Here is a 23,270-nt window from a genome sequence, read left to right as displayed (position 1 = left end):
ATAGGGCAATGCATTATTTTTTCAAATTACTGACTATTTTGATCCTTACGTGAAATAATTTGTCAGGATTTACAGATCTAACATCATTTATTGAAATACTTTTGTCATGCTGCATTGTAAAGGGATGGCTTCACGTTAGTAATTCAAGAGAATATTTATTCAAACTAAACTATATTTAGTTCTTTAATATTATAAAATCATAACGAATCTTAATTGTATGTATGTTGCATTTCTTTTAGATAATGACCTCTGTATATTGAAACCTAAGGGCAGTCTTCTGTTGTCTGCCAAATCTGTTTTTAAAACATGAACTACAAAAATGACATTTTTCCATCTTTCTCTTCCCCTGTCTGTACTTTTTTTCTAAAGTTTTAGAAAAGCGTATTATTTTTGAAAATAAAATACTGTTGTATAATGTATTTTATTAGGAGTGTGTCTGTTTTAGTAGCTGCTCCTTCTTTTTAGAAATACTGAAATGTGAAGCTTTTCCATGTAATCTCATGCCAGTGTTGACCCACATGGATTAAAATAGACTGTTTTAATCTTTGACCAAATTTGGAATTAGAATATCTGCCCACTGGGAGTTTGTAAATTATTGTAGTTTATAGAATGACAGGTTTATATAAATAATTACAGTGATTCCCACTGCATGTTTTAAATTAAAATCTACTTTTTTGAGCAATAGGAATAATAAAATTGCAGAACACGGAAAGCTTATTTAAAAAAAAATAGCTTCTTCAAGTATCTCTCATGTATACTTTATGATATTTTCTCAGATGTATTACACAGTTATCCAGAAATAATCTTTTTAAACAGATTTGCTTGCAAGCAAGATCATGCTGGATATGAAGTTTTTGCTTAGCTCTTTTTTTTTTCCAGATAACTATTTTAAAAGAAATTTCCCAAATTAAGATCTCCGGTAACTTGATTGTACAGTAGTTACTGGATTATTTTTATATCAAGTTTTGATTACTGCAGTAATGAGAATGAGGTCATGCAGTTTGCAGTATGGTTTCCAGTAGGGAGGTAGGTTAAAAATGAAGTCCCCTTAAAGAGGAATATATCTTACAATAATTATTCGTCTCATTTTTATTTCTCATGGGTTTAATTAAATTGATTATATCTGAAATGTGATTTTTCTTTCATACAGATAAAGACACAGTAAATAAAATGAGAGATCTGCGCATGAAAGCTGAAGATTACGAAGTGGTGAAGGTGATTGGTAGAGGGGCATTTGGGGAGGTTCAGTTGGTAAGTTGTGTTTCTGTACGTTTGGATGTATGCATGTTGTATTTGTTTGTGTCTATTTCTGAATACAGTGTTCAGAAGATGAAGTCTTAGGGTTTTATAGCCTTAAGCTCAATGAATTTTTATTTCTTTTTATCCCATGGAAATGTTTCTGAGAAGCTTGCATTTCAATACTGTCAATCCACATTTATTTTGCTTTGTAAGGCATGCTTCTCCTGGTAAAGTTGAATATATATCAGTCACGGTCAACAAAATTAGCCTCTGCCACTGTGTGGCAATTGAACACTTGAACAATTCAAGACTAGAAGAAATTCTGCTAGTTCAAGGAATACAGCAGTCTTGTAGACATCTTTCACAAGATGAGAGGAGAAGTGTGTGATGCTTACGATAGATTAATGGACTTGTTCATGCTGCTTTATTAAAATGAGAATTGGTGGGAAAAACTAGAAATAGGCAGCAAGTATTTGTGTATGCTAATGATCTCTGGAAAATGGTTATGCATTTAATAGGTGCCGTTATTTGTGCTTTTCGAGATAGGCACCTACAAGTCATGAAGTGACTATTATGCCTACGGACTCTGGATAGTTCTAGCAAGTATTTTAAGAATAATGCATATATTGTCAGAAAATACAATATAATTATTTTGTAGACCCACAATATGTAATTCTTTATAAATGTGAGGAGTCTTATGAAACCTATTAAATAGTGAAGCAGGAAAAAGAAGTCTAGTGATGTTCTTCATATATCAAGGTGAGAAACTAATGTGTTGTTTTATGTCGTGGTTATCTTCATAGGTAAGGCATAAGTCATCAAGAAGAGTGTATGCCATGAAACTTCTAAGCAAATTTGAGATGATAAAAAGATCAGATTCTGCTTTCTTCTGGGAAGAAAGGGATATTATGGCTTTTGCTAACAGTCCCTGGGTTGTTCAGGTACAGTGAGATTCCTTTTTAAAAATACTGTCATGGTAGAATAGTTCCATAACAATACTGCATGACTTTATATTTACTTGTCTTAGTTTTTCTGACTCCCATTTTGGTTACATTGATCTGGATCTGTCAGAGCAATACGTTATTAACAGTAGGAATTGCTGTTTGCAACAAACAGCTGATATTGTGCTTCCTTCAAAATCGTATTTTGTCTTAAATACAGGATAAGCTATTTTGTTTGTTATTAAAATGGTTTGCCAGATATGAGTTAAAACTGGTGAGTCTGCTTTATAGTACTTCTGGAAGTAGCCAACATATCAGAAATCTGTGCTTAAGATGTAGCTTCTGTATATTCCAATTTGTGTGTATGTATGACTGCAAATCATATATATTATATATATTGTATATATAATATATATTATGTATATATATATATATATTATATTTATAAATTATATATTTACAAATTATGTATTTATTTATAAATGTATAAATTATAAGTTTATATATTACATAAACTCTGGTTATGTTTTCCTCATTTCAGTTTTATCACTGACAATTTTTTGGGAGGCATCTCTGCCTTTGAAGTTTATATGGACAATGCCTGAAGCTTTCATCATACATTTGTGTGCACATTTAACTTGTTCATTTAAACTGTTCTTACCCTTAAGCATGTAAATACTTCTGTTAAGTTAGAATTAAAGTCATTCAAGAGTTACCTAAGTCAAATATGTTTATATGTTGCTATCTGTCTGGGAGTGATTGTGCAAAATTATGTTTTATGATTTTCGGAAAGGTTTAAGTCACCATGCTTAAACCTACTTGCACAAGTCATGTTGAACAGAGCATTTACTGCTGTAAGGGAAATACTTTTCTCAATTGTTTAAAGTATAGGTTCACTTTCTAAACAATGAATACATTGACCGTAGAATAATAAATATTTTGTGGTAACACAAATAGAATCAGGCAGATGTTTGAAATACAATAGTTCCATGTTTACATATTTGTCAATTGGTGTCCCAGGGAGTAAGGAAGCATCTTGTCCTCTTATGCAATGAGCTTTCTTTGAAATGATTACAGTTTGGTGCAATAAATACCAAAATCTGTAACCAGAGCTCTGCTGCTTCTGTAGTAAAATAAAGAGATGGAAGATCTGGCAGAAACGGACTTGAGATTAATTCCTTTTTAGGAGGTCTACTGGATGACGCAAAGCTGCTGCAGTAGTTATAGCAATTCTTTTACTTTGTAAATCAATTTGCACTGAAATTGTGGACTTTGAACAAGCAAAAGATTAGACAACTGTAGCACTCAGTGACTTGTTCTTTCTTTTGTTTATGCTCTTTTTACAGTTATTTTATGCATTCCAAGACGACCGTTACCTTTACATGGTCATGGAGTACATGCCTGGTGGGGACCTTGTGAATTTAATGAGCAACTACGACGTTCCTGAGAAATGGGCAAGATTTTATACTGCTGAAGTTGTTCTTGCATTAGATGCAATTCACTCAATGGGTTTTATACACAGGTGAAAAAGAAAAAAGTATTGTTACAGTGTTGTTTTAATCCCAGGGCTGTCAGAGTGACTTTATTTGGTTAAGGCCGTTTTAAAATTGCTGATATGACTTCATTATTATTTCATAATTATTTCATATTACAACTTCAAAACTTCTTGCTATCAGAAGGTGCAAAGCTGAGGTGACACAGTCAAAGTAAAGGTTTTCAGCAGGATGATCTTCTTCAGTTTAGGGAACAATAAAATTGTACCACTTTATCAAAAGATGTAGAACTGATTTGGCATGAACAAGTTGGCCCCCAAAATAGTTCATTTTTCTTAACTAGAAAAAACTGTTTGAAGAATTTGATAGCAGTAGTATACACTATTGGTAATTATTAACTCTCAGTTCTGCATTTAAAGCCTCAGCTGGCACCAGTGGCCTGATCAGGGTGAACTGAACAGGGTGAAAAACATCTCCCAGACACCTGTTTTCTTGTAAGGGGCAAGATTGGAAATAGAGACAGAGCAAAGGGACTTAGGTTTGTTTCATATTACGTACTTGCCCTCAAGTGGATTGTAGTCCCTTGTCAGACAGACTGAGTGTTCTCTTCTGTTGATATCTGAACTTCTGTATGTTTAGCTTTTAACCATATTTACTAGAAGCAGGAGAAGAAATTTTTCAACTGAAAATATACAAACAGCTTGAGAAGGACTTAGTGTCTATACCCTCAATTTGTAGTTTGGCCAGAAGATCACTTTTAACACTTAAGTTTTTTTAGAAAAAAAAAGAGTAAAACGAAAAAAAAAACAAACCCACTATTAATCCATTGCTCAAGTAGAATCTATAGCATCATAAATTACGTAGCTACTATGCCACATTTTAGGAATAAATTGTCTGGCTGAACCATTTGTACAGGTGTATTGGCAAGCTTTAGAAAACAGAAATTTGAAGATGCCAACAGCACTGTCAATCTTTTCCTCAAACTCCAGATTACTCTGACAGCAGATTTTTTGGAATTTGTTTTTAACTAGTTAACTCAAATTTGAGGACTGAAAAGAAGCTGATGCAAATATGGGCTCATGACAGAGGACATGGAAAGGCCTGAGGCTGCTGCTTTTGCCTCAGCCTTTCTTTATAAGGTCTGCTTTCAGGTCTCCCAGGTACCTGTGCCTAGTGGCAGGGCTTTGGAGGGTAAAGCATTCATTACTTTAGCAGAGAAAGGTCAAACTGAGTCCCCTGTATGCAAACGGGGCATATGCGAGTCCAAGGCTGGTGGGATACACGGAGAGTTGTGAGGAAGGTAGCCAATATCAGGAGATGCTGCTTTCTATGACAAGTGAAAGGCTGCAGCAATCAGGAGGTTTCTGTTGACTGGAAGGAAAGAAATGGCCCTGAGAGGGGGACTGCAGGCTGATTATGGAGTAAATTCTCAGGAAAGTTTCCAAGCACATGGACAGGAAGGTGATTGGGAGCAGTCTGCATGGATTTACGTAAGGGTAAAGTGTGCCTGCCCATCCTGATTGCCTTCTGTGATGACGGGAAAGCGGTGTATGTTGTTTGCCTTGACTTCAGCAAGGTTTCCAATGTAGCTGGAATGGAAAGATGCCTGCAGCTAAAGAATGAGGGTCAGTGGATGACACTAATTGCAGTAATGGTTAGCTGAGCACTGGCACAGGTTACCCAGGAAGATTGTGGAGTCTCCCTCCTTGTGAATCTTCAAAAGCTGCCTGAACAACCTGCTTTAAGTATCCCTGCTTAAGCAGGAGGGTTGGAGCAGATGACTGGCAGATGTTTGTTCTGTGAATATCCAGTTATTTGTTAGGAAATAAATTTTCACTGTGAGGGTGGTCAAACAATGGAAGAGAGTTGTAGAGAGGTTATGAAATCCCCATCCTTGGAAAAAATTCAAAACTTGACTGAATTTGACCCTGAGGAACCCGAATGCAACTTTGAAGTTTGAACTGATTTCCTTAGCTGCACTTTGATCAGGCAGTTGGACTAAGAGTATTTCAAAAAAATAAATAAAAGATTCCCAACCAAATCATGGTGTGTACACTCATACGTTTCTACTGCACACCCTGAGGTGAGGTAATGCTAGGACTTCATTTCATTGTAGGGACCAGAGTTTTCCATTTGAGGTCCCAGAAATTACTTTCACCTGAAACCATTTTTTTTTTTATATATATATGTTGTTTTTTTTTTAAACTATGGTTCTGCTATAGTATACTTAGTACCATTAACATTGCTGAACTTTACAGTTACTTCATGAAAACTTTCTGTAAGAGAATCCCTGATGTGGAAAAGGCAGTACAGCAACACTTCTTTTGGGCCACAGAAAATTATTTGCTCATGTGAATATACTTCAGAAAATAGCATGCATTTATTTCCTGAAATTAGAAGTGATACAAAAAAAAAGGAGTTATATTTTCAAGGCTGGATTGAGGTGGTTAACTCGCAACCAGAATGGATTTCTTTTGTGTAGCTGTATCCTCGTAGAGAGTGACTTCAGCAAGTTCGTGGTTTTTTATGAAAACTTGAGGTTTGAGGGTAACATCCAGATTTGGTAAATTTGGTGACTTGAGACTGTTCCCACATCCATTATCATGTTTTTTAATGCTTCAGTTCCACAGTCTGTATGTGGGACATGATACTATAAGAAGGGAAAAAATTGAGGAAATAGTTGTGCTTTTATGTTGTATTTTCCTTGTCATGTTACATTTGAGAAATAGATGACTTTTGTTTTCCTAAGTTAAACTGACTGATTTACTCTTACACAAATGTTTTTCTGTTTTCAGAGATGTGAAACCTGATAATATGCTGCTAGATAAAGCTGGTCACTTAAAACTAGCAGATTTTGGTACTTGTATGAAGATGAACAAGGTAGACAATTTTTATTTTCTTTTTTTCCCTTTGTGAAAGGAAGGCATATGTAAAAGTGAAAATAAAATACTGAAAAATTTAGCTAGAGAAAAGTGTCCAAGATTCCATTCTTGCCATTACTATTATTTAAGCATCCCATTAAATGACAATGTAGAATGCAAAAATTACTCTCGAAGTAGGGATTGCATCAACTTCTATACTGTTTATTAGGAAGGCTTCCTGAAGTCAAGCCATTGATTATCTTATAGATTCCTCTAGAATCTTTAAGTCTTTGACTTTAAGTCTTAAAGAACTTTTCTTTAAGTCTTTGACTATCAAAGTCGATGGAAAAAAGTGAGATAGTTAAGTTCAGTGATGGAAAACACGTCCAAGTTGCTGAATCCTTATATACATACTAGCATAACCTGACCTATATAAAAGCCAAATCTGAAGGAAACAGGTTAAAAGACTGTCACAGATTATTATTATTTTTTTTTAATATATCTTGAGGTCATTTAAAAAAAAAAAAAAGAAATTGTATTTTAAGTACTGTGAAGCATTGTTGTTCCCTACACAAAATTCTGGTTGGTTTGTGCTAGCCTCCACCTCCATACCAGGAAAGCAACCTTAAATGGGTGATACTTTAACAGAGTCTGGGTAATATATACATCACGTTCTCAACCTATTCCAGGAGCTTTGAATAAATTGCTTTTGGAATAAATCAGCTGCCTTGCCATAAATAAAAGGCACCAGTGAAAACCAAGTGCAAGTTACGTGTACAAATTCAAATAGTTTCCTTAAGTCACAACTTCCAGTCCACAGTGGAATAGCAGACACATAATTTGGCTTAATGCAGATTCATCTTTGATTTTGCTCTTAAAAATTAGGACTTTTGAAATACAGTTAAGCACGAGGATATTTTTCTATACGTGCCAAAAAGCAAGTAAAAATATTAGGAAAATTTGCTGTGTATTGGTGTCACAGAAGTAAACTCACGTCAACAACACCTTACATTGTGTGCTGTACTAAATAAATGAGCTGTGTATTGAAGAGCCTAGTCTTGGGTTCCTCTAGCCTTTTGGAAGAGGAAAGTGGCTCTGTGGGAAAGAAACTGCTCATCGTAGATAGAAGTTTAACACAGGTGCATTCTGGATTTGCTGCACATGCTCTGGATTTGTTCATTGGCTATATTTGTTCCTTAGTTATATATTGTACAAGTTTTCTACTAATCCATTTCTAGGATTATTCCAGAAGTTCCTGAACACTGGAAAGGATCAAGTGATTGCCACTTCGGCATTCTTGATGCCATCCCCAGTGTGATTGATCTCTTCTGCTAGTTCTTTCTCAGGGGTGTGAGGAACATGAAACGTTCTTCTCATCTGTCACACATTTTGAAGTCTATCTGCCTCAAGTTTCAGGGCCTTATCTGCATTGCAGTCTTCCTGGCATTAAGTATATTGTCTTGGAGGAGAAAAACTTAGTTTAGCTGATCCTGTCAGCAAAATCCTTGATTTGCTGGCCTATTTTGAAAGGAGCTTTCCTTGTTTACTCTATATCCTGGCAGTATATAAGACATTTATATTGGCATGAGCAGGAGAAGCTGCAATTACAAGGCTGAGATGCAATTCTGGTTACTTCTTAGATATTAACAGAGGTTTTTAAGCAACTTCCACTGTGTTAACTTTGACAAATCCAGTGCTTTGCTTTGGCTTTAGTAGTTTAGTAATTAAAAATATTTAAGAACCCATTCAAAAAACAAACAAACAAGCAAAAAACAATGCCCATCAATTCATGACAGTTGTTGATTTGCTGCTGTTACTAAGGTTTTATGAACTCTTGAGAACAGCTTGCAATTTTGGTTCTTATATTTGGGCCTGGCTGTTTTCCTTCTCTTTGTAGGAAGGTATGGTACGATGTGATACAGCTGTAGGAACACCAGACTACATCTCTCCCGAAGTATTGAAGTCCCAGGGTGGTGATGGTTACTATGGAAGAGAGTGTGACTGGTGGTCAGTTGGAGTCTTCCTGTATGAGATGCTTGTAGGTGAGTCGTAGGCTCATCAAAATTGACTGCAGTACTCAACTGCACTATATAAAAAAAAAATCAGTGTTGTTTGTAACTGTTTTAATTTATTACTTTCTTAACATAACTTTTGGTTTGCTCACTGTGGTATTGGAAAAATGTCTTAAAAATATTCTACTATATTCTCAAACATTTGTCCTTACCTCTTGTTCAATTATTTGCTTATACTTTGTTGCGTGCATAATTCAAATGTTATAAATCAAATCTACAATACTTCTGATCTACTTTTTAATTTTTTGCATTGCTGCTTTTTCAGGTGATACACCTTTTTATGCAGATTCTTTGGTTGGAACATACAGCAAGATTATGAACCATAAGAACTCCCTTACCTTCCCTGATGACAACGATATCTCTAAAGAGGCAAAAAACCTTATTTGTGCCTTTTTAACTGATAGGTGAGATTTCAACCATATTCAAAATGAAAGTGAATCTTCATTAAGAAAATTATGTTGAAAGAACATGTCTGTGTGTGCGTGTATATCTACATCTATATATATTTTGTGGGGGTTTCTAAACTGCTGAACAGAAGTGGAACTTTGATAGTATTGGCATGAAAGCAGCATAACTCTGTTCCTGTTTAGGTGCTGCTGTAGGTAAGTGTATGTGCTCTGAATGCACTTCTGTTAGCTGAATGTTCTCCTTTATAGGAGTTAGGTTTTGCTTGTCTATCAGCTACAAAAATATGAGAAAGCGTTAGCCTCTTGCTTAAAGTATGGCAAGGCTGTCTTAAATTTAGTCAGTAACTCTTCAGAACTTCAGTTGCTTAGGGCTTTAAGTCACATTGTCTACTCTGAATCAGTGTTTTGTTTAACCCGAAGCAGTAGATGCTGCAGACTGGACAGGTGGTATTGCCAGATTAATTTTGTCCAGTCCCAGAACTTGGGAGAGGAGTCAAGTGTTTGCTGCTGTTCTCTGTGGGTGTATCAAGTAGATTGGGGGAAGGGAAATGGTGCTAGGATGAGTGCTTATAAATTTAGTTTGCATGTGAAGTGTTACTCCTAAGTATCAGCTATAACAATAGCTGATACACTGGTATATGTTGTGGAGTGTGAGGGGCATGGATTCCTTGGGGATAAAACTAAAGCGAACTGTGCAGTTCGGGAATGCCCCTAATGCAATCCCAGCTCCTAGTGGGCATTCAGTCCGCAGGATCGGGGTAGAGTCAACCCAAAGAAAGCCTGTATGAAATGTGGGTGTTAGGTTTGTTTCACTTTGGGGGTGTGCTCTAGTTGTACCCACGCTGCTTACAAATCTAAACATAACTTTTGCAACCTTTGCTTGAGATCTGAGGCTACGAAGGTGGAGGGGGGTTGTTGCATTTGCTGAGCTTCGTGGGCTTCAAGCAACAGCATGATCTCCTAGTAAGCGTGGAATCTAGCTTCTGCTTGACAGCTGCCTAGCCAGTCCATGACGGTGGAAAGAGTAGCAGCAGGAGTTCCTACAGACAAGTGTTAAAACCAGACTGTGTTCTGAAATATACCTGCTGTGCTGCTGTAGTTATTGTCATCTGAGTGCTTTGAGGTGTATCTATTTCATGCCTTAGTTTGACAGTTAGTTTTTTGTTCCTCTTTGTTGTTAGATACTCCTTATGATTTGTCTTTCCTTTGGAATGATTTATGTCATCTTACATACTATACTGAAACCAAAAAATTCTTTACAGGGAAGTGCGACTAGGACGCAATGGAGTAGAAGAAATTAAACGGCACCTTTTCTTCAAAAATGATCAGTGGGCTTGGGAAACTCTCAGAGACAGTAAGTATAATGCTTTTATCAGAGACAGTGATCTGCCTTACTTTACGTATCATGTTAGCAAAAGAACTGCTATATTTCTTTTTAATGAAATTTAAAATTTTAGTTATACTGAAGGATGGAATTAAATCTCTTAGACACCAAAGAGAAATACCCAAAAAACTCTTAGTTGTGTCACTTGAGTTATAAAATAATTACTAGCATATAATTATTCTCCTTTTTTTTTTCCTAGCTGTAGCACCAGTTGTGCCTGACTTAAGCAGTGACATAGACACTAGTAATTTTGATGATCTGGAAGAAGACAAAGGAGAAGAAGAAACATTTCCCATACCAAAAGCATTTGTGGGCAACCAGCTTCCATTTGTAGGATTTACTTACTACAGCAACCGTCGGTATGTACAGACAAAGCAAACTGATGGCATATTCTCTTGTCAAGACTCCTGTTTGTCTCGTATGTAAATACAAGCCTGTACAGATTCTTACTTATGAGTCAGAATCCTAATAAATTACCCTTTCTTGACACTTTGATAGCCAGTACTACTAGTCATCAGTACCTTAAAATATTGCACTGATTTTGTGAATGTTTTGCTCTGTATTAAGTATGTTACACAGTGGTGTGGCAGAAATAGTAAGAAAAATCTGTTGTGGTTTCTAGGCAGAGCTGCCTACAGAGCACTGAAGTATCCATATAGTCGTAAACTGGGGATGTGAATGTCACTTTATCTCATTGCAAATCACAGTTTGGGAATTTTATACAAGGATTCCACACTTCACATCACTGTAGGCATGTGATAAATTAAACCTTGTCTTTGCTTCTCTCTGGCTTACTAGAAATACTCTATTTTCTACTTGCCTGTCACCTGTGATAGATTCTTCTTTTTTTCAAAGTACTCATCAGCTGCAATGAGATTGTGATGCTTTACTGTTTCCACTGTTGCTTAGGAAACTTTAAATGACATCAGTTGAAATTACATTGATTCAGACTTTAAGAGTCATTATTACTGTAGGCGCTGTCGATATCTCTATTTACATTCAGAAATCTTTAACTTTTTCTTTGAGAGATACTTTTAATTGTTGTCTATGTCAGTCATGCTTAAACTGATCTAAGTCTTCTGTATCTGACCATGTCAGATAGAGAGATAGAGACCCGTAGTTGTTAGTTTTAATAGTATTTCAGGAAATACTTTAGAAAATATTCAGAAATATTTCAGAAAATAGGAAAGCCTTAAAGGAAATAAATCTGTTACCCATCATTGGATAGAAGAGGAACCGCTTTTCCAAGCCTGTGGTGAAATTATTTCCATCTCTGCAAAGAGTTGGATTTGTTGTTGCTTTCTGCATAGTGAGGAATAAAGGAACTTGCAAGCTTTGCAGACAGTTCGTGTGAGTTCAGTCCAAGAGTCTTACTTATTGTTCTGATTTTAGTCTATAATAAAAAGTCTTAATTTTTGCCTTTCAGGTAGACTTTGGAATGCGTTATCAAGAAGGTGAAGTAGCATACTGAAGCTTGTTAATAACTGAAATTCTTCTCTCCCCTTTTAATTCTTGGGGTGGGGACAGTATCAGGAATTTAGAGAACTTAGACTGTATTTAGCTGTTGTGGAAGATGTCTACTAAATACTATAATTACTTTATACACTTACTGGAACGAAAATGCTGTTCTAGAACTGATTTTGATCCCATAATACTCTGGTGTGACAGTCTTAAAAAGTCTGAAATGACCATTTGCACCTGCTTAATCTCTAGTCCTAATTGATTCCCTTTTTATGCTGCAATATGTTCAATTGAGTATTTAGGAAAAAGTTCAAATGTCTTCCATCTCCTTTGATTTTTATCAGGCTTCAAGTATGCTGTAGAGCTTAAAGCAGTGGGGATATAGGAACATGATATGACTTCCGTCACTAAAGGAAGTCTTACGGTCTTTTAGGATAGGATATTTTCTACAGCTGTAATCTCACTGATTGCAAACTAGAAAAGATGGTGGTTTATTATTGCACTTCACTTACAACACAGATTTTGGAATACTAGCTGAGAACAGTTCACAGCTCTGTGTGGCTTCTGTGTTCTCTTCAGGGGTCTGATTTGTTCAGAAATCTTCAGGATTCAGGTTTGTTTCTGCTCTTGTTTTCTCTGGTGCTCTTCCTGCTTCAGTACCACATTTTCTCTGCTCTGTTGCCCTGGTGTGCAAAATATTGTGACTTCTTGTACTTGAGACCAACTCCTTCCTCTGTAGGGAACTGTAACATTTTTCTCTTTGTCACTTGATTGTCTGTAAGCTGTTTAGATTTTTAATTTGACCTCGGCTTTGCAGGGTGTCTTTGGCTTTTATTTTGGGAGGTTTTTGTTCATGTGAAAGGAAAGATGGGATGCATCCATCTTCCTCAGCTCCTGTATTGGAGATTTCTTCCTAACATAATCTGATGGGTTAGGAACCTTTCATGTTTCTCTAGATCAGTTATCAGGCCAAGAACATCACACCAAATACTGAAGGAATTCTCAGGCAGTCACTTTTATTTATTTACATGACTTTTAGAATCATGACAAATAGAAATTTGTGGTATTTTTAGAGAAGTTATGTAAAATAACTCTCGCTTCAGGACAAACTGTGTGTGGAACTCCTGGTAACTTTGGAAGCTACATATACACACACACAATCTCTGCAGAGTTTGCTTCATTTCTACTTGTTTCATAAGTGCCTGAATAAATATTTATGGGATGCAAGCCAATGAGAGTGTTGTAACCATGGAAAGCAAAGATTTTTTTTTTAATGGTTATTTAAAAAAAATAAAATAAAAGTGGTTGTGTTAATACTTGGCAGAAATCCTTTTTTCAAGAGGTCATCTTCTGCAACATACCACTTTATGTTTGAAGACAATTTTTACAATTAATTGTGTTTATTTCAAATAAATATGCTCAATCTTGAAATGTAAGTACAGAAGTGAAAAATTTGATTGTTGCTATTTGGTTATCCATACTTTGGAGCAAAAAACTGAGGGTGTTATTTTTATCATGATTATGTTTTTTTTTTTTTTTTTTCATAACCTTGCCTTTAAACAAATCTTAAAATAACTTTTAATGTTGTTACAGGTATTTATCTGTCTCTGCAGAAAATTCCAATGACAACAGACCAGCCTCCAATGCGGATAAAAGTGTGGTATGTCTCACTGGTTTTCAGTTTTATTGTATCCTAGAAAAGAATCTGTTGCATATACCAGTATAAATTCTCTGAATTTTAAATGTCTCAAACTTTCTTAGTGTTTGAAATATGGGAGATCAGTATATAAAATTAAACTATTTAGTGTGGCTTGCCTATCAAAGTTGTTGAAAAGACTGAATTTCAGTTCTTCCTAAAACATAAGTTTTCACAAATTGGAATAAAATAGCTGAAACGGCACACTCTTCTTGTGAAACAGGATTCATGGTTTTTATCTTCATAAATATCTAAGAGTTTGTGCAATGTTTTCAGAGTGCCATATCTATCCCAGGTGTACACTGGCATTGTGGTGATGATCAATTCTAGCCCCGAGTGTGATAGGAAGGAAGCCTTGGCTTTTCAGCAGCCCACTGTTTCATTGCTGAAGCTGGAGCTAAGATTTCTCAGTTTTTCTGTGAGCCAAGTGGGAGGTGGCAGACAATATGACAGTGTGGGATTACTTTTTTTTAATTTCTATTTTTTCCAAATAAAATAACCTTAGGTATTCTGCTCCTTCCCAAGGGTGCCCCATAACCTTTTGGGATTCAGGGCACTGAGAAGCTGCATTTGTATAACAATTTACCTAAAAAACTCACAGGAAAGTTCAGAAGCTCTTTCAGTTACTGCTTCCTAAGCATCTTGGCAATCTGGTTACCAGGAAGATAAGCCAATATGTTAGAAACAAGGTGTGCTTGGATTCTGTGCAAGTGCAGGTGTAAATTAGGATAATTTCCTTAGACTGCTTTGACATTTTTCAAATAGGCTTTCCTTCCAGTAGAAAACACAGTCAAAATAATAATGAACTCTAAAAGAAGTCTTTAGCTTTGATTGATTTACTTTGTTAGTATCTTGTTCTGTTATGTTTTCCATTTAGAGTCGAAGAGAAGCAGATGTTGATGCATGTTCCTTTTTCTCTTAAACTCATAATATATATGTTTTAGTGGTGTATGGTATTACCCAAGGAAAACTTGTAAAGGACAGGGGAACTACTTAGGTATTTATTGGGCTAACTGAATTTATTAAGCACTGAATTATTTTGATTTATTTATGTAACTTGATGTCCTCCATAAATTTTGTTTTCTTCATCAGTACATGGCTGTTGGTATGGCAAAATGAAAAACAGAGCTAGGTTTGGAAATACTTGCAAATATTTAAAGCTACTTGCTGGCCTTTAGTTGACTTTGAAGATAGCTGTTAAATAGACTTGGCAGAATTAGGGGGATACCTGGCATGGCACCTGCACGTGGTTAAAGAACCCTACAGCCCTGTCAGTGTTGCTAGGGGTGTTTGAATGTCTTGTGATTTTTAACAGTATGGGGAGGGGAAACTGTGGAAGGATATGGGTAATAGGTTTAAATGAATGTGAAGTCTTTATTACAGGGTATTTTTATCTCCCAGTTTTTCTCAGCTGTTTTTCCTTTCATTACATGCTGCAATGAAAACGGTAATGTTGACACATGGTTAGCAAATTAATTAGTTCTGGAAATATAACACAATGTTATCTACTCTGTATTTTGGCATGTTACTGAGGCTCTCTTGGGTGGGACTGTGTGCCAGAAATTTCAAAGAAATTCATTGGGTTTTGCAAGAGTGTAAAACTTCACAGAACTAGACCTTGAAGTTGGAGAAAAATGGAATTCAATGGCCTTTAACTGAATATCAGGCCTCTCTGAAGATCTGGTTATTTTCTTTGACTAGTGCTACCCTAAACTACTCTGAGCAGTTCAGATGTTGAGGAGGAGGTGAACAAATTCTTCTGAACTGGGTCTTCAGGTTTTTTCGTTGTTCAGGGTGCAGAACCAGATGCAAAATGCTGTGGTTTAACAACAGCAAGAAAAAAAGTATGGCAGCTTCAGAGGGATTTTGCTTGGCTTCTACGCTGCAGTCAGACCCAAACATGCAGGAATGCTTTTTTTCTGTGTTAACTGTGACTCAGGATTTTCCAAAGATATTGTTTAGGTTATTGATACCCGATTGTGCAAAACTTCTCTGGAGGCCTGTGGTCTTGCATCAATGTCATTTGACTGCTCAGCAAGCTGAGGTAGGCCCCTAGAGGTCCAGCACTGTAAAAATATTGAGAGGGAGAGAAAGAAGCAGGAGGAAGCAATGGAGGTCCGAACCAGTAGGATCCAGTGCAGGGACATTTCAGTTGCCAGATGTCTTCTTAGACCTGTTCCTCATCCATCCCATTTAATTCCTTTATGCAGTCTGTCTGGAAGGGGCTGTAAAATGAGTAACCAGGAAATGGAAGAGCAATTATGTTGAAACTTCTTGATCCTTATTTTTGTGCATCACATGTGATCCCTTTTTGCTCAAGTGAGAGCTAGCCTTTAAATAGCCGTGCTTCGTTTCTCAGTGGTTTGTACCAATGGGATAAATGTGTTGTGTACTTGCTGGCCTTCCCTTTTCCTTGGTGTTTACTTTAGTAGCAGTCTCTCTGTGGTTTTTGACTACAGTCGTTGTCTCTTCCAAGGGTGTTATGTTGTGTGTTATACCAGTCATGAATGCAAGTGCTGAGAAGTCTTTGTTCCAGTATTTCCTTGTTCTTCCAAGGCGTTCTGGGTAGGTAGTGTTAAATACTCGGAGTAAGGAATAGTAAATATATAACATTTGTGATTAGTCCCCAGTTGTTATGTCTGTGTTCTTCCTCTGCAAACATGAGAGCAACTCAAGAGTATGGAAGAAAGGAAAAGGAAGAAATGAGAAAGGATCTCTGGTTCTTGGGAGCACCACGATGCTGCTTGGAACTGGAAGGAGTAAAGTTTGGAAGTTTGAAAGGTTTCCCACTTACTATGGATAAAGCATGCTGTAACATGTCTCCAGACTGAAATCCTAGTTTAGGACTGAACACAGTATAGTCCTTTCTGAGACCACTTACTGTTGCTATCGAGAAAGAATGAAGACGAGCATAAGTTCTCCTCTACGTGATCACTTTTAGGTCTTGTAAATGTACTTTATGGGGGAAAAAAGAGGAAGAGGTGGACATAGGAGGAACTGTTCTGTTGCTCCTTTTCCTGGGATGATTGTGCAAAATGAGTCAGGCAATTGTCAGAGTTTTTGAAGTTAGAACAAGGAACAAGACAACAAAGTGTCAGAAGCACTTGCATATATGGCTTTGAAGAGAATCTAGGTTAGGACTGTAATTCTCCTCTGTGCTCTTCTAAGGATGCTGAGGGAAATGTGGGAAAGCTAAATAAGGCTGCAGTCCTTACCAGATCAGTGGAGAAGTTTTAGAAGAGTGAATCAGCACGGGCTTGACTTAATGAGCTTCCTCAAAGTTGATACTATCTTGTTGTTTACCAAGGATTTTGCTGTTGTTGGAGTGCAATTACTGTGCACAGGCATCCGGTAGAAGGTGGATATTTTGAGACTGCACGGAAAGAATGAACTTGTGAATTTATCTTGCTGGCAAACAGTAAATGCCATACAGTACCATTCTGTATTAACATCTGGAGCCTGTTACTCCTTTCAAACCTTAGTACAGTGCTAGGTGTAAGAATTCGCCCTGACTAAATAGAGGTTAAGAGCATTTTCCCCCGCTGCTAATAACTGACACACCTGATTCTGCTTCCTGAACTGAGAACTTGAAGATGCTTTGTAAAATGTATTTGATAGCTAGAAAAAGAGCACTATTAAGGCTAATAAAATGCTTCTTTATAATTTGCAGTAATACCTCTTGTCTAATTCTGGAAATACTTAAAAACCTAGCCTAGCCCCATGAATTTTGACAGAACTATGCACAACCTTAACATTTTATCTGTGCAAATGATATAACTGTGTAATAGTAAGTTCTTTCTTGTAACTAACTTGCTTTTTAGGGGAGGCGATTCAGCTAAAAATACAGTGCTTAGATAGAAGTAGGCTGTGATACAACATAAGTAGCACTGAATATTCTGGAATACTTTTTTTTGAAGTTCATCAATTTAATGCGTGTTCTTTCATGTACGAATATATATTTAAAGCTGGAAAATATGCAGAAAATGATCTATGAGTTGGAAGAACAACTACATAATGAAATGCAGTTGAAAGATGAAATGGAGCAAAAGTGCAGGTGAGACTTTGAACTTTAATTGTTTATATAATTTAAATAAGTCTAACACTTGAGTTCTGTATTACTGCTTTAGGGATTACCAGAATAACATTAAGAATTGTGCTATACTTCTCCAAAGGAGCTCCAGGCAGAGGTTTAAATCATTCAAATATTGTTTTAAAGTGGTTTTCTTGAATATAGCATTAAGGAAATCCTTTGTTTTCAGTACCATCCATGTAATGCTTTTTCTGAACACTTGCGTATTTAAGTTTACCTGGTATCTCTGAATTTAGATTTTTTTAATGGGCCGAGGTATGCATTTGTAAGGTTGAACTTTGAGAAATGTAAAATACTGTATACACTGCATATACTGGACTATTAAAATTGACTCTCTGGTTTCTAAATATATGGTAATTGTTACAGGACCTCATTTATTTTCCTTCCTGTGGCTGATCAATAAAAACAATGATTTTCTTTCTAAAGGCTTGTTTCTGCCATGTTAAAGTAACTATGTGGGAATTTGCCAGTTTCTTGCAGCTACAAACAGTAGACATTTTTTTCTGATAATCAGATTTTTTTACTCAGATACATGCCAACTAAATTCTTTGAGTTAGCTTCTCATTTTGAAGTCTTCCTGACAGCCTGAAAAAAAAAAATAGACAAAACTTAGTTATAGGACACGGAAAGAACTAAGGCTAGAATTAGGACCCTAGTGTGTAAATGTGTGAGCTGTTTAGGCAGGAACTGGTAGCCAAGATGATCCAGTGGGAATTTAGACTGAGACACTGTCCCTGACCTATGCACAACTTCACTGTTCACGTGCTTTGATTGCTTTCTGGAAGCAGGATGTATGTTTCTTGAAATACATTCAGTAACCACAGTACTTCCTGCAGCACTGCTGAAGATGTCAGAGCACAACACTGTCCTCTGGTACATCGTGCTGTTTACTGTAGTTAGGTAGGATATATTGCTATAACTGCTTATTGTACCTGCCAGGTAATGTTGTCTGCGGCCCCTCTTACCTCTTTGAAGAGGGATAAGTAGCTGCAAAAACAATCGTATTAATGTGTTTTGCCAGTTAACTGGAGGTTTTACTATCCACTTAACTTTTCTCTGCCTATAGTACTGTTCTAATACATTGCTTCAACAGAGCCTTTTGAATAATACTTCCATATTTTTATACATAGTAGTGAGCTGCCTACTATTGTATTAACCATTTTAGCTATTTGGGAAGCTCAAAAGTAGAGGACGTTTTCAGCAGTTCATCAGGATATTCTAATTTTAATGTTAGCTTGTTGTGTACATGCACTGTTTTTATATTTCAGGTTTAGAGACAAAATGTGGCACCTAAAGTTTTGCATATATAAGCTGCAACAAAGTTTATAAATACTTTATATATTTAAAAACTATTTCCAATGAAACTTGAATGTTTTCTTTGACTTTTAAATGCTTATTACAAAACAGAATTAGCTAAAATTGAGGCCTTTGGTAGTGGTTGCATATTACTTAACTAGAAAAACACTTATCATGTATCCTTGTTGTATTTAAAATGTTTTTTTCTTTTTAGATCTTCAAACATAAAGCTAGACAAGATAATGAAAGAACTGGATGAAGAGGTAACTATTTTTCATCATTGAAGCTGCCTTAGTTGGGTAAAGAATATGGATAGTACTTTCACAATTCAAGATATTTCTTCTGTGACAAAAAAAAATAAATAAATTGTTCTCACTATAAATTTGAGACCAGATGATCACATTTCAATACATAGCATTGGGAAATGCATCTATTTATTTTCACACATTTTCAAAGCCTTTTTGCTTCTGCATGTTTCACAGATTTAAATTGTTCCCTCTGTTAAACTGCAATGAACAAGATTAATGTTTTTCTGGAGTTCATAAAAAATGAGTTTTTCTGAAATCTAATGTACAGGTGATTTTCTGTTGAGTTCCTTATGTCATCTCCTAATACTATTTAATGGTTATTTAAATACAGTGTTAACAAAAACTTCTTCAGTAATTTGGTATATTTGTAATGTAGAAGTATAAAGAAAAAAGTCATTTTTTCTGAATTTTTTTTAAAGGGAGACAAACTCATTCACTGGAAATGATGCATCAGTGTCCATAGTTAGTTGCAGAGATACTGGTTTAGGGATCATTCATTAAAATGTAAATAGAAAATGACGATGCTTTTAATTTTAGGGAAATCAGAGAAAGAACTTAGAAACAACAGTGTCTCAAATTGAGAAGGAAAAGATGGTACTGCAGCACAAGATAAATGACTACCAAAGAAAAATTGAACAAGAGAATGAGAGGAGGAGGAATGCAGAAAATGAAGGTATGCCATGTTGGCATGTTGTAACTGATTAGGTATATGGTATGTTTTTTGGGAATAATTTACTATGTTAGCATGTTGAGTGCTACTGAACTTTAAAAGGGATCTTTTCAAATTGTGAGCACAAATTTTGAGTTTATTTGAGTTTTAACAAGAACACGTCTTTGTCTTATTCTGTCTTCTCTACAGTGTGTTATTCTGCAGGCACAGAATTTGATCTAAAAATGTACATAAGAAAAAAGGCAACAAAGGACTTATATGCCAAGACTTTTAATGTGTTTATGTAAAAATTAAAGATTTTTTTTAACCTCTTGTGTTAATGATGTAATTTCTTTTCAGTGTCCACGCTAAAAGATCAAATGGAAGACTTGAAAAAAATCAACCAGCATTCACAAATTACAAATGAGAAGATAACACAATTACAAAAACAAGTATGTTGTTTCTGTTCATTGCTTTCATTATTTCTTAGGTCTGAGAAGCAGTATTGTGCATTCAGATATAATAAAACTGGTTCCAATAAATCGTTTTTATATTTGAGAATCTTTTTTTTTTTTTTTTTTCCCAACAGCTAGAAGAAGCCAATGACTTGATAAGGACAGAATCTGATACAGCAGCAAGACTGAGAAAGGGTAACACAGAAATGAGCAAGTCATTAAGTCAGGTAGAATCACTAAATAGAGAACTGCAGGAAAGGTGCAGAGTCCTAGAAGGTGCAAAACTGCAGGTGGAGAAAGATTACTACCAGCTGCAAGCAGCACTGGAATCAGAACGAAGGGACAGAAGTCATGGATCTGAAATGATTGGAGAGCTACAGGGTAAATTTTCTCTTTTTATACTTTGCTTTTTTTTTTTTTTTTAAAAAAAAAGTAAGCCTATTTATAAAAGACGTGAAGAAAGGAAAAGTCAATTTGCAAAATGAGTGTAAATTAGTAAAATAATTCATGAAGTAGTCGTGTCCGAATGGCTCTTGGAAGAAGGAGTATCAAAATCTCAAAATCTGACCTATCTGAAAGTCTGAAATGTATGGTACAATAATATGAGAAGCTGGTAGTAGTGCTAGAGAACACCCAACACTGTGTTTTACCAACCTTTATGCAGCCAAGTTGATGTAACCCTGCTCTGTCTCCTCTTGTATTTTTGGAGAATGCTACCTTGTTCTTAAATTGCATTTGTTTTCTTTCTATGATGCTTCTAAGTGATTTTAGAACATGAAAAGCACAATAAGGGATACAGATCTGGATACTTGGAGAACGTTATCATTTATACTTATGATTCTTAGCAGTAGAAACTATTTAGATATGTTAGTTTATGACTATGCTAAGGGATACTGCACCTTAACTTGCTGTTCTAAATCGTCTGTCAGCAGTACTGAGAATCACTGCCCATAAGGCACTATCTTATGCTTATTGGTATAGACTGGAGAGAGGTGTTGAGGGCTTTTGGGTGTGTTTGTTTTTTAAGGTCAACTTTACGTTCTTTGGCACAAGGTAAGAACTATCAAGAATCAAGTTGCCTGTTCACTATGCTTTAAGTATAGTAAAATAATTTCAGTTTAGTCAGTGTATTGTTTCACTGACATGGAGTGTAGTTTAGTCCAGTCTGTTGTTAAATGCAAGCAGGAGGTACAAAATTGCATGAGAAGACTTCTGTGCACTTTGAAATGTGTATTTTTGACCACATTCAACTCAACAGTCCTCCCAAAAGGGAGGTTCTTCTGAAAGGCATCGAAGTAAGGTACTTTGCTGGTATACACATGAATAGCTTTATGTATTTCAAACACTCATACAGCTGATTTTAACAACACATCTCAAATGAATGCAGAAAGACTAAGATTCAGGAAGACTTTTTCTTCTTCCCTGTCCTGCAGTTTCTTTTGTATTGCCAGAGTATCTCTTTATACTTAAAAAAATTAATTGAAGCATTCTGTAATTTAGACAGACATAAATGAATTGATAGGTGTATTCTTGTACACTATAGTTACTGTGTCTAAGGTATTGAGTGTAATATAATCAAAATATTTTTGTAAGTTTTTCTTTGTTTTAAAGGATTTGGTACAGACTTTTCACTCTAGAAATGCATACCCTTACTTAGTGTTTAATATAAACACCTGATACCTGACAGGGTCTCTTGGTAGGTGGTGGGAGATTAATTAGTTGATCTATTCAGGGAAGAATGCTCAAGTCAGTTAAGTGAATATATATTTCATTAACACCTGTATATCCATCTGAGATTGCCTCTGTGTAATGCATTTTATTTTACACATTAGTGGAGTTAACATTAGAAAAGGTGTTGGCTGCATAGCACAGCAGAATTTGCATTAATGGAAAGAAATTTTCATACTGGATATTGGGAGTGATGGGAGGCAGGTTCCAGGTTTTGCATATGTTTTGTTTTCTATGAACCATTTCTAATGGTGTAGCTAAAAAGATCAGTTTGCTTTACAATGCGTAGCATTTGCATATATGAAAAATCTGAAGGCGAGAATATTTTACAGTCCCAGAAATCAATAAAGGTTGTGGAAAGAAATATTGATTTAAGTCTAGTAATAAATACTGAATGATATTTCATTTTTTGACAGTTCGGATTACAACTTTACAAGAAGAAGTAAAAAACCTTAAAAATAATCTTGAAAGAGTGGAAGCAGAAAGAAAACAAGCACAGGATCTGCTTAATCATTCAGAAAAGGTATGGTAAGATAATGATAAGGCTAATGTTCGTTGGCAGTTTTGACTGCATTTTCAAATGGTAATAATAAACGTTGCTAGGTTTATGTCCTGGGTCCAAATCAGTTCTGTGTTAAAATGATGAACTATATAGTGCTAACTGATTTATGATCTCATCAGGATGGTAAGGTCTCGTAGCTTCTCAGTTGGTTCTTGTAGCTTTGGGAGTAAAATTCATGTTTGTCATTAATTATGTAGTCAAGGTTCCAGACCTTTGCAAGTAACAAGTAATTTTTGTTCTCCCTGTCTGACCACTGCTGCCTAAACTTGCTTCCTAAAAATCTTTGAATTGAAATTAAAAACAAAACAAAAGCTTTCTGTTTTTTGCTTGATTTATATTTGGCTGGGTCACTGTCAGACCTTTTTTTATCAACTGTGGAGCTGAGCCATTTAAATTTTTTACTTTCCTAAAGAATGGCAGCAGCATGTTCCCCTAATATCTATGGTCTCTGCCCCAAGATAGAGATTCAGGTAAAAACAAATAAAAGGAAATCCTGCACTGTTTTTTCCAGATGGACTTGCATAGCTCTGTGTTTTGAGGTCAGGTAAAGATTTTCCCTGTTATGTGTACTATCCAAATAAACCAGAGAGAGACGATCACCTCTAGAAGGTTAGGGAAGGTGCAAGAA

At 35.8% G+C, this 23,270-nt stretch overlaps 1 protein-coding gene across 1 annotated transcript in view; it reads left to right on the top strand.

Annotated features, from left to right (window-relative positions):
• The window catches only part of ROCK1 (Rho associated coiled-coil containing protein kinase 1), an 84,825-nt gene that overhangs the window by 30,449 nt on the left and 31,106 nt on the right, over positions 1–23,270 (top strand). The window contains exons 4-18 of the mRNA XM_082753348.1: positions 1,151–1,251; positions 2,043–2,180; positions 3,527–3,702; positions 6,469–6,553; positions 8,432–8,576; positions 8,872–9,010; positions 10,276–10,367; positions 10,597–10,756; positions 13,452–13,518; positions 17,520–17,608; positions 19,155–19,203; positions 19,786–19,921; positions 20,258–20,349; positions 20,487–20,733; positions 22,497–22,603. Of these exons, the coding sequence (XP_082609474.1) occupies positions 1,151–1,251; positions 2,043–2,180; positions 3,527–3,702; positions 6,469–6,553; positions 8,432–8,576; positions 8,872–9,010; positions 10,276–10,367; positions 10,597–10,756; positions 13,452–13,518; positions 17,520–17,608; positions 19,155–19,203; positions 19,786–19,921; positions 20,258–20,349; positions 20,487–20,733; positions 22,497–22,603 (1,823 nt within the window). The remainder of the gene's footprint in view (positions 1–1,150; positions 1,252–2,042; positions 2,181–3,526; positions 3,703–6,468; positions 6,554–8,431; positions 8,577–8,871; positions 9,011–10,275; positions 10,368–10,596; positions 10,757–13,451; positions 13,519–17,519; positions 17,609–19,154; positions 19,204–19,785; positions 19,922–20,257; positions 20,350–20,486; positions 20,734–22,496; positions 22,604–23,270) is intronic.

This window comes from Aythya marila, assembly GCF_965140915.1.
Source record: "Aythya marila genome assembly, chromosome: 2".
Classification (NCBI taxonomy): Eukaryota; Metazoa; Chordata; class Aves; order Anseriformes; family Anatidae; genus Aythya; species Aythya marila.
Note: the sequence above shows the minus strand (reverse complement) of the source record. Positions and strands in the feature narration are given on the sequence as shown.